A 12120-nucleotide genomic window follows, 5' to 3' on the forward strand; every position below is an offset into this window, starting at 1 on the left:
GGACGAAGATGAAAGAAAATGCGTTGTTTTTATTCATTTCATTACAAATGTGCGAAATACAAAATAAACACAGGGTACTTTGTACATATATCAACATCATGTATAAGAACGCCATGTATGAATAGAAAAAGAAATGAAAGTAAAAATTAGATATAACATCACATAAACAAAGGCACTATCACAACAAGTTCAAATTCATCAACTGTTGAATATAATTTCACTCTCTGTTTTAAAGGAAAATGAGTAGAAGAAGGAAGTTCAAATTTCCAATTTCCTGCAGGGCACGTGAAATACCCACGTCTGGTCATGTGACCACAGTGTTCGATCACATGCAGCTGCTTGTCTGTTTGCCCCAACATGGCTTCTCCTCTAGCCGTCAATCTTTCTCTCTGGAGGCTGCTCGTGGTCCTCCTGCTGGCTGTTTGTGCCCTGGCTCGGGGCCACTTTAAGGGCTTCAGGAGGCTCCATGCCCCGGGGGAGCAGCAGGTCCGGGAGGCGCCGGAGGAGCTGTGGTTCCCCCAGAAGCTGGACCACTTCAACGGAGCCGACGGCCAGCTGTGGAAGCAGGTGAGTCTGGATCGAACTTTGCAACGGTGTCTGTCTGCTTTAAGCTTCATAACGGAGGATGGTGACTTTCTGACCTTGTTGCAGACCAGCTCAGGACAGTTTCCTAATCGGATCATCTAGAATTTGCTTCTGCTTTGACATTAAAAAATAAAAAAACACCCTACATTATCAACTAAGACCTTCTCTATTCATCGGAGGAGGTCTTGGACAAACTGTTGGATTATAAGTAGTTTTCCTGTGTTCATAAAATTGTGAATGTGGAAACTTGTTGTCACTTTCCAGCTGATTGCAGTCACATGATCACGTCACCAAGTCAACGTGTCAGGCTGATAAAAGTCTACAAATAAATGACTAAACTGCAATTACCCATCCTAGGTATCAAATCAATCAAAATAAATATATTTTAAACATGTCGCATCCCTACATCACATGCATTTATCTCACAACAAGCAATTCATCGAATATAATTAACTAAATCGATTAAATCTGTCATATTTTACTGGGAGTAGACTACAAGAATCAGGGAACTTCTGCTCGTGAAAGATTTTTAATAAAAAAAAAGTGTTAAAACTATGTAAGTAGGTATTGGTAGTACAATCAGACTGATTTGCACAATCTCTTAAAATCTTAGATGTCCATCAGCGTCATCTACATTCTTTATAAAGCTGACATGGAAAGATGCTTATAATATTTGCATACATACTGTATGTTCATCTTCTGTACAGCGTTACATTTGCGCATGCTCACATTCACACTTAATGGTAGTTACTTTGGCTGGAAACTGCAGAAAGACGATGCATGCACAGGGAGAACATGCAAACTCCATGTAACAGAAGCCCAGAAGCTCTAAAATCAAAGGGCCTAACACACACTATTGTTTTAATTTGACCTTTTTTTTCTTTTTTTTTTAAATTACTGAGTGCTTAATAAGACATTTCTCTGTGTTCCTCATGTGGATAAATGTCACAAAGTTGAATACGGTTACATTACTTTATGGTGTAATTTCCCTACTGGTGAAGTTTGTAGTCTGACACCATTAAGATGCACATATACATTGATTTTAAGGCTTTAAAGGTGGGTTTCAGGTTTTGAGTTACCATATTTTTCAATGATTCATGTTTGTGACATGTTTCCATCTCTGCTTCCCCTCTCAGAGGTACTTTGTAAATGAAGCCTTCTACCGGCCCGGCGGTCCAGTGTTCCTCATGATCGGTGGGGAGGGTCCGGCCAACCCGGCGTGGATGCAGCAGGGCACCTGGCTCGTCTACGCCCAGGAGCTGGGAGCCCTCTGCCTCATGCTGGAGCACCGCTTCTACGGAAAGAGTCACCCGACTGCGTACGTGTGCCAATTCCACTTCGTCCAAACTGTTTTTAACACTGACCTCATGATTTCCTCTTAAGTTTTGAGCATGACAGCTGAGCAAGAGGTTAAAAATACCAAATGCAGAAGTGCATCAAGATCAGCATTTGTTTTGAAAGAGAACTGATGATTTGCTGTTGGGTTCATGGTGTGTTCAGTGGCTTTGCATAACTGCAGTTGCACAAAAAAAACCAACAGACTTTTTAACTGACTTCTTCTTTTTGCGTTGTTGCTCTACCTCTAGATGGCACTCTTGTGCTTGAACAGTGCGGATTCTGGAGGGTCCTGGTGCTGCGTTTTCAGCTCTCCCTGCTTCAATGCAGTTTAACTTAATGATCATGCCATCAGCACACCTAATACAGCCCAATAAATGACAATCACTGTTATGTCGTTGCAGGCTAAGACTAGAAACATGCAGACAGAGGTTCTCCAGAACCAGATTGATGGGTGTATATATATAGAGGTGGAAGTTTCCAGAAAAACAAAACCCAAATACAGTGGAATAACAATACTCTATTGAAGTAAAAACGAGTATAAGTACTGCGTGAAAAATACTCTTTCAAGAAGCAACCTTTTGGGTTTTTTTTCTCTGTAATCTGGAGCTGTATTTATATGTAGATCCCAAACGTTCTTATTTGGAAAACCCCAGGATTTTTTAAAACTTTACAGTGAAGCCAAACACTTTAACCAACATCTAACAAGATGCAAAAGAGACTTTTCCAATCTAATTACAACCTAATATTGGAGGAAAGTAGAGAAAACGCTCAAGAAAAACATGCAAACTCCACACAGAAAGGCTTCCCAGCCTGGTCTTGAACACAGTGTGTTCTCGCTGTGAGGCAACAGTGCAAACCACTGCATCACTGAGTCATATCATGATGAGGTCAGTTGTAATTCTTCTTGAGCCTGTGTTATAACATCGGAAATGCTACCTCATCTGCTTTTTCTCATTTAAAGCTGTCAGTAGCCCAAAAACGTCTAATGCCACTTTGAAATCACAATGAATTCAAACACAATTTATCGTAGTTTACAATTATTAGATAATTGATGTAGGACTACAGGAGGATAGTAATTTTTTTAAATGTTATATATCCGTTCTTCCCTCAGTGATCTGAGCACGGACAGCCTGCGCTTCCTCAGCAGTCGCCAGGCGCTGGCCGACCTGGCGCACTTCCGCACAGTGATGGCCGAGTCCCGGGGCCTGACTAACAGGAAGTGGGTTGCATTTGGCGGCTCGTACCCAGGCTCGCTCGCCGCCTGGTTCAGGCTGAAGTACCCTCATCTGGTCCACACCTCTGTGGCAACCAGTGCACCCGTTCACGCTACCGTCAACTTCCCTGGTATGAGACTGTGCCACACAATCTGACACGGGATGCTTGATTGTGGGGAATTACATATTCTGGACATTTCTGAGGCAGAAACTGCATTAAAGTGACTTTGATTTGGTGTATTCAGTATCTGATTGTGTTCTTAAAGAATCAGAACATCATAGTTCGTTGCCATGGTTACCGTATAACGCTAAAGTGAATCCAGGTGTCCTGATAAGGATGTGGGCCTGCGAGATTACAGTTGCCTCTAGATTACTTCTGGGTAGTCTCAATGTGTAGTTAATGACGCCTTGTTTGGGACTAACCTGAACATACATAATCATGCCAACGTCTCCTCATCACTTAGTTCCCACAGAGTGTTGAGGATGTATGTGTGTGTTTTGACAGAGTATCTGGAGGTGGTGTGGCGTTCGCTGGCCTCGGAGAACACGGAGTGCCCCATGTTGGTGAGGAAAGCTTCCGACGCCGTGGCCGAGAGACTGAAAGACCCCAAAACCTACGACAACGTCACCAAAGACTTCAAGTATAGTACACTCCCTGAAAGCACTGAATGTTACACTGGCAGGATCCCAGCTGTTTCTCAGGACATTTAAGACAAGAAATACATCATTAATCCATCCTTTTCTCTATCTAAATCATTTGCATGTAGTAAGAAAGAATTCTGTTGTGACTATTTAACATACTGCTCTCATTTGGAGGCTGTTGGGATGTTTACTGGCGATCAAGGACTGCTGTGTCTGCAGTCTCAGACAGACCGTGAAAGTGTTATCCGCGCCCTGTGACATATTTTCCTCTTTATTTTCTTCCACTGTTTTGTCAGTTACAGGCATGAGGTCACTTTTAGCCTGCCTGCAGATGTTGTTTTAGCCTCTCAGGGCAATTCGAAGGTCAGACGGCACGATCAGTGAACGGAGTCGGTTCTGTAATGACGTGGCCGGTCGCGCAGGGCTAATGCTCTGAAGTCGTCCTGACCACAGTGGACATGCAGACGTGTTCTCATGCTGGTCACAGTGGTGGTCTGGAGGTTTGTCCCACTTCCAGACCACTTCAGTTCCACCATGGAGGAACCACACACATGTAGATGAGTTAGAGTTTTTTATCTAAATTTACTGGTGTGAAGGTCTCACAGGGGACCAAAGAAGCTGGAATTTTTGTGTTTTAGGAGTATTTGAAGCATGACTTAGTCTTTTTCTATAACAGTGCTTCTGAATTTAGCTGACACGGTCAAACAAACCGGATAGAATTGTCCTCCTGTAGTATTTTGAGATTATATTTACGAAAAAAAGTCAAATTTAGGTGGACACACCGACACGCAAAAACATACAAAATCAAAAACCTCCAAAATAGCATAAATAGTCCTTTTTTAGCAGGTACTCTGGAGTGAATGAATGCAGTTGTAGGTGTCAGATCAGGCAAAGCCTTGGGTTTATTTCAGGCTTCGTATTAAGAAGCACAGACTTACTGTATTTTGTGTGGATGCCAAAGATCAATCCGTGTCAGAATGGTGCAGTTTCTTTCTGTTTGAAGACACATGATTGGACATTTAGCTATTCTAGAAGGTAAAAGACATCCCGATTTCTTTTGAGAGATTATTACATTCAAAGGTTTGCTCTCGGCCATGATCCTCTACACCAAGGGTGTTAAAACACATTTTAGTTCAGGGGCCACATGCGGCCCAATTTCATCCTGCGTGGGCCCAATGGTGCCATAATAATCTTTAAATTTCAACTTTAAAGTTCTTTTTGTTGTGGCACTGGCCGAGACACATCTGGATGTGGAATACGTGTTTCATTATTGGCACTGCTCCAAGGATGATGAACTATTTGATGGTCCAAGTACCTCAAAGAAAGCCATCATTCACCTCTGTGTTTTGCACGTGACTGCTTCTTACACAGCCTGAAGGGAAGTCAACAAACCAGCGCATGTCATCGCTGTCAGCTTGAGGGATCGCCCTCATCAGCACACACGGATTGACTGAGTCAACATTTAATTTAAGCAAAACAAACTATTTAGGCTTCAAAATGGTGGATAATCAGGAATAATAACTTCTAACCACACGTTGGTGGCTACTTGTGTATTCCTTCTACAAACAGCTGAAAGAAAAAGTAACACTATTATATTTTCCTCCTCCTCCACTTTTCTGACCTTCCTTCTTTCCTGGTCTCCTCTCTCTTCCCAGTTTATGTTCCAAACTCCAGATCCAGAATAAGATGGACTCTGCCTACTTCCTTGAAACTCTGGCCGGCAACTTCATGGACGTGGTCCAGTACAATGAAGACAACCGGGCGTTTGAGGTGAGAGCAGACATGACCCAAACTCTTTAAAACGAGCAGAACGGTTCTCTTCAATTGAGTGTGGCCCCTGAACTAAAATGTGTTCGACTCCTCTGCTCTGGCAGCACATGCTCTGTCAAACACCAAGTAGTGATTTTTGGGTTGAAAGCCAGACTTCATGTTTCTCCCACATTGAAGGATATTTTTGTTGGTCTTTGTGGGGGGATTTGTAGGCAATAAAACAAATACTTGCTGTGCCAACGAGAGGTTTTGCTCTATGCAAAGCTTTTAATTGTTGCAGCTCTTGTTTTGATGGGAACATTTTTTTTTTTTTTGATTTTCCTTTTAAAAACCACTAGTTTGCATTGGATCCCAAGACTACATGTGTGATGAACAAACTTAGGTGAGATTGTCATCAGAACTCACGGACAACACAGTATCTGCAAGTTTGCATAAGACTGAAGAAAGCTTGCGGGGGGGGGGGGGGGGGGGGTCTGCAGGTCAGGGGATGACCTTATGTCTGGGCTTGGTTGAATGGATGGCAGCTATGAAGTGCAGGAGTATCGAGAAACTTAATAAACCCTGCATTGTCTGACAGTGAGAGGCTCAAATATATTGCCTTGGAAAAGAACCCTGGGGGGGCGGGGGGGGATTTCGGGGGCAGGTTGTTTGCCTGTGATTTACTTTTCTCTATATGAACATTGGAACCTGTATAACTCCCTAAACCTCTGTAACCAAGTCACATTGTAGCTAAAGGAAGCCAGTAGAATTGATTTTATTCAGGAGTTTGAATGCAGTTTTTGATGGAATCTAAAGAGCTGATCTATTATTTAGTGAAAATATCAGTCTTGGGTGGTTTCCCAGTCAGCCACAACAGTGAAACCACCAGATCAACATTGTGTTAGTCCTCCTCATGTGAGGCCCCAAAAAAAAAAAAGAAGTCTCCACCTCGAAAACTCCAGAAGTCTGGTGTTATCAGACAACAAGACATTGAGCTTTAAAGTGGAGCCGTGAGTCTGTCATATTCTCCCAACACATCACACAGATATTCAGTCAGTCTGAGATGCTGGGAATGTGGAGGTTGAGTCAACTTGTTGTTGGGTTTGTCAAACTATTTGAGTCCGTTTTGAAGTGACGAGAAGCCAAAAGAATTTAGGGAATTATTGCTGCCAATGAGGGGACGTTTGTACTTGGCCTCCAGCAATATTTCAATAGTTGTTATGAGTCAGTGCAACGTTGACATGAATGGAAGGACCCAAGTTTTCCCAACAAGCGCAAAATGTCGGTCAGACATCTTTCTATCAGAACGAGCATGTTTCTGAGTCTAAATAGTAAATAGACTTTGATTAATTAGTACATTTTATCTCTTGAGCACTCACAAACCTTCACATTCACCCATCCGCACACCAGTGCTCCCACGATAGGTGTTTACACGCCACCGAGAGTAATTCAGAGTTCAGTGCCTTTCCCCGATTTCACTTTGGCACATGGACCGGACGAGATGAGGGATCGAACCTTGAAGATGACACGTTATCCCAACTGGTCCACCCACCCTCATGAGATTTTTGATACCAGCCATTGCTTACCATGTGCATCAGTCACACGCAAGGACCCATGACCCTATTGCCAGTTCACCGGATTCCCTTCCCTGAACCACTCTTTACTGCAAACTGGGAACACCATGCAAGACCCCAATGCTGATGCTTTAGAGTTTGGTTCTTGTCAAGTCTTATCAGTCTAATACTTTTTTTGATCGGTGGAACTTCGTTGCTGCCCTTACATGGCCCCAAACATCTTCAAGAAAGTCCTTATTATGAGGATATTTCTCATTTTTATGCTGTACAGACTCCTTTCCCTCCTTCTTGGTACTCATATCTTCCCTTACGAGTTCTTCCCTCCTCTCCACTCGCCTTTTCTTCCCATCCCATCCCTTCTCTGTCCCCCTGGTGCCTCGAGGAGACGTGAGTCCGGTTACCAATAAGCTGATGTGGAAAACTAACAAAAGACTCTTTGGTCTCTCTGGTTTCCTGTCGCCCCAAGCTAAAGAGACGCTTATAAAAGAACTGAGCGGAGCGGTGGGCCACAGAGTCCACAGCACTAGCGGACATGCACAGCCAGCAGCTGCCTGTCTGACACAAAAGGCTGAGCACAGAGCAAACTACCAGGTCTTAGGTACCGCTGAGGAATGTGGGTAAGAACCAGGAGTGCGCTGTAACTCAATCAGAGGAGTCAGAACGGTGGCTTCACAGAAGACAGGTTCTCAATGGGCTGCTTTATAAAATACAGAAGGCCGTTCTGCAACGCTACAGCTTGTGGAACAACAGTTTCTCTTTTTGCCCAAGAGATGCAGAGGCGATAGCATGCATGGGTCATTTATATTTTACAAGGGCTTTCATTTTGCACATAACATTGCTGTGATTTCTGCCAACTGTGTACCTCTTCAACCTTCATTCCAATAAATGAAACATTTAGCTTTGGGCAGGTTTATACCTGGAAAGGGCAAAACTACAGTGTTGGACCGCAGCCACTGAGAAATTCTGCAGAGAGCAGATCAACACAATTATCCAGAAGTTTCCAAGAGTTCCCTTCAAGATGTGTGAGGTCATTCTGACCTCTACAACGAAGCTCCAACCTTTGGAGAAAAGCCAGGGAACGAAAACAACTCATCTACTTGATGTAGTTACTTCAAAAATGGCAATCCCTTCCACAGATGATGCTGTATACAACTGGTTAAAACTTCTCTAGATTAAATTTGAAGCACAATCAGCTGATTTGCCAATTCCTGTCTCTGGAAATGTCTCTTAAGAGGCTTTAACGGATTGATATGGAACGGTATGGCAGAATTGTCGGCCCAGTTAAGTTTTCGGACAGAGTGTGGTTTGGCGGGGTGGGTGTGCATACAACACCACAACAGCCAAAAAAGAGTGAAACTTGATGTTGCCCTTGTGTGCTGTGACCGAAAGTGCACCAACTACTCATAAGTTTGAGCTCCTATAGGCTGTCCTAAACATAACCCTGATACTGAGTACTTCTTGTAATTGTTGTGAGCACAAGACCGTGATTTTCCAGAACTTCACGTCAATCAACCTGCAATTCTTTGTTTCCCACTAGACAAAAACTGTTGTCATTTTTTTTAATAAATGGAAAAAGACAAGATCCTGAAATTACTGTATTTACAAATGTCACGCTGATGTGAACATTATTGCAGCCATGTGACCGTAATTATAAGTACATTACAAGTCAATATGGTAGGTTTTCTTGGCTCGAAGAGCAACCAGTTTCACATAATGTGACCAGGATGATAAAACTATGTTTAAACTACTGGAAGGATAATCTGAAGTCAACTGAAATGATGTGAGTGGGTGGAGGTGCGCCTTACTAACACATTGATAAGAAGTGAACATGCCATTGAAGTGAAGTTTCATACTGCAAATCACGTGTTTCATATCAGCAACTATTAAATTGTAAACAAACAACAAAAAAAAGATGTTTCTAATAAAAACCTGCTGGTTTTATAGTATAGTGGAGGAAAACATTACTTCCAAAAAAATGGTTGTTCTGGGAAATGTTCCCACAAAAAGTCATTCTTATCGATTACCCTTTTTCTTTTTCTTCTATTTTCTCTGCTGTTTTTGTGTAAAAGGGTGTAGTGGGCACCAACGTCACGATCGGGGTGCTGTGTGATGTGATGGGCGACAGCTCGCTGGGAGATCCGTACGCCCGATACGCTGCCGTGGCTCGCCTCATGATGGACACTTTCTCCATGAAATGCTTGGACGCAAGCTTCAGCAACTACTTCAGAGACATGACTAACACGTCCTGGGACGGGACGGCTGCAGGTGGAGGTGGGTGTTTACGAGGAAGGCTATTTGCCTTCGTGTAAATAAGGCTATTTTAGTTAGATCCGTTTAAAGATGTCATCGTTCGACTTCCAAATTGGTAGAGAAACGGCCATTTACGGTTTGTTTTGGGGTTTGATTGTGTAACTGAAACTTTCCACCGCAAACCAACCGGGAGCATTCGGATGCAGCCGCTTCAGGAGGAAAAATGCGACTCATCCACGTGTCGGACGCTTTGTCGTTTGTGGTTTTATGTGTAACCAAGAAAAGACAAATGACCTTTGTTCATGTTGGTGGCAGGAAGCATTAGTCATGACTCACAAAAATAGAAGACGACTGAGCATGTTCTGGTCAAGTAGTGTCAAAATAACATCACAATAGTACAAAATAGATCCTGCAACAACTCCAGTATACGTTTTCTTTTAAACTACAGAATTTCAAACACATTTCAGTTCAGGGGCCACATACGGCCGTTTCATCTCGAGTGGGCTGGACCTGTCAAATAGTGCCATAATAACCTTTGGATTTAAATTTTTTCTTCATTGTGGTGCAGAGTATATGTGAAAATGTTGTTGTTGTGCGTGTGCAGAACATCTATTTACTACTGCTGTGGTGCGCATCAGCATCATTTCAACAAAGTTGCATTTCCCTCCGTTTTCATGGAGATGGAATCGGAGCATTTTCAAAAAGATCCACATGAGGAGCCATTTTCAAGAAGTTGCAATTTCAGTGGCTAGGAGCACCATGGTCACGTAAACAAATAAACCATAAGACAAAGGTTTTCTGTTTTCACTTGAAAACGTTGTTTGGTAAACACGGCCTTTTAGTCCAGAATATACGGTATTAATCGGTCAGCCTTGCTTGCAGTGGTTTCCACTGTCGAATCCTCACAATAAACACAGATTTGTTTTTGCATGGGGATCCTGCACTACCGCAAAAATCATGCAAGGTTTTTGTTTCTAAATAAATAAAAGCAAGGTGCAGCTTATTTGACCTATTCTAGTCCCCCGGCCTCAGGTTGAGCCCCACTGCTCTGCATATATGTGCCATTAGTTTAGGTCCCAGCTCCGGCTCCATGAGTGGGAGGCCTGGTGTGAATAAATCACTGGTACAGGATGTGGTCTCTTTAAGAAAAAAAAAAGCTCAGATGTGGCTGCAGAATCCTCGACTCCCTCTGCCTCATCTTGTGGTTTCTCTTATGCACTTTCTTCTTTTTGTTTGTGCTGAATACCAGAAAGTGAAGGCCACTTTAAACTCAATGTCTACACCTACACTTGTTCTGTAAGAAACGAACAACTGTGTGTGTGTGTGTTGTCAGGAAGGCAGTGGGTCTACCAGACCTGCTCTGAATTTGGATTCTACCAGAGCACCGATTCCCCCAACCAGCCTTTCACTGGCTTTCCCCTCGAGTGAGTACAAAACACTGGAGTCTCTGCCCATCCAGTAACTCATTGCAGCAGACTGGCCATATTCCGTCAGGTGTTTCAGTAGATGTTGTTGTATCCTTCCAGGTATCAGGTGAAACAGTGCGCAGACTTCTACAACATCACCGCCGAGCAGGTAGCCGAGGCCGTCGCCCAGACCAACGAGTACTACGGCGGCTACGACATCCGCTCCAGCAGAATCGTTTTCCCAAACGGCTCCATCGACCCGTGGCACGCCCTGGGAATCACCCAGGACATCGGTCCCGACCTGCCCGCGGTTTTCATCAAAGGTGAGGGGAAACCTGCGCCATTGTGACGAACGGGCGAATCTTAAACATGGAAAGAAGAAAAAAAAGACACATCTGTTCATAATGTCTGTTTAGTGGGGATCGTTTGAACTTATTATTGAAATAAACGAAGGAGAAGTATAAAGAGCTTGTGGTTGCCTCCATTTCAGAATTCAAGTTTCAGTTCAGATCAGGGATGTCAAAGGTATGGCCTGCAGGCCAAATCCAGCCTCCGAGATGAATTTTTCCAGCTGTGAGAAATTAGGACATTAACTGCAATATATATTTTTGACCACCAGGGGCGCACTTCAGTTCATATTATGCTGCAAGTCAGTTCAGGTGATCAGGATTACTGCACAGATGTAGAAATGTGTATACATATAATTTCTAGGATTTGACAAGTTACCCTGACAATAATATGAACTCGCCTACTAGTTCCAGCTACATGTGTCCAAATGTCTTATGCCTTTTAGATGTAAATTGTTTAATAGAAATCCACTGATCTGTGAGTTGCAGGAGCAGATGGTGAACTGAGACATAATATTGTTGAAATTACGGGGGGGGGAGGCGGTTATTCCGATTTCATGCCTCACCTGTTCTCTTCTAATTGCTTTTGGGCTTTGCTCTGCTCACCTCAGTTTTTATTTGTCTCTCTGGTGCAGGAACAGCTCACTGTGCCAACATGTACCCAGCCCGGAGCGAGGATCTCCCACAGCTGTCTCTGGCCCGGGACCACGTCTTCCTCCTCCTGCAGCAGTGGCTGAAGCAGTGACTTCTAACTAAATAAACGAATTCAGGCGTTCCTATGTATGTAAGACTCCAGAGATTTTCAGTTATCATTACAATCACTTTAAATAACAATGATTTTTCGGAGGGACGGCAATGCCAGGTTTTATGTGAGAGTCCTGACCAGTTTGACCAGTTTGTGAAATGTCACTCGGCGTCTTTGCACTAGCATCAGAAGGTACAAAGCTCAGGTTGTTTGAATGGGAGAGTTGAAGAGTTATCAAGTTGGTTAATAAAGATGAACTATTTTTCAATA

At 43.3% G+C, this 12120-nt stretch overlaps 1 protein-coding gene across 1 annotated transcript; it reads left to right on the top strand.

The window, feature by feature from the left end:
• The first annotated feature begins 312 nt into the window (after positions 1 to 312).
• prss59 (serine protease 59, putative) lies at positions 313 to 12120 on the top strand. Its single transcript, XM_080459998.1, has 9 exons — positions 313 to 567; positions 1722 to 1903; positions 3035 to 3267; positions 3643 to 3778; positions 5435 to 5549; positions 9172 to 9373; positions 10686 to 10776; positions 10879 to 11081; positions 11741 to 12120. The coding sequence occupies exons 1-9, from the start codon at positions 358 to 360 to the stop codon at positions 11848 to 11850; spliced, it is 1482 nt and encodes a 493-aa protein (XP_080316124.1). The 5' UTR covers positions 313 to 357; the 3' UTR covers positions 11851 to 12120.

Source organism: Lipophrys pholis, assembly GCF_963383615.2.
Source record: "Lipophrys pholis genome assembly, chromosome: 3".
Classification (NCBI taxonomy): Eukaryota; Metazoa; Chordata; class Actinopteri; order Blenniiformes; family Blenniidae; genus Lipophrys; species Lipophrys pholis.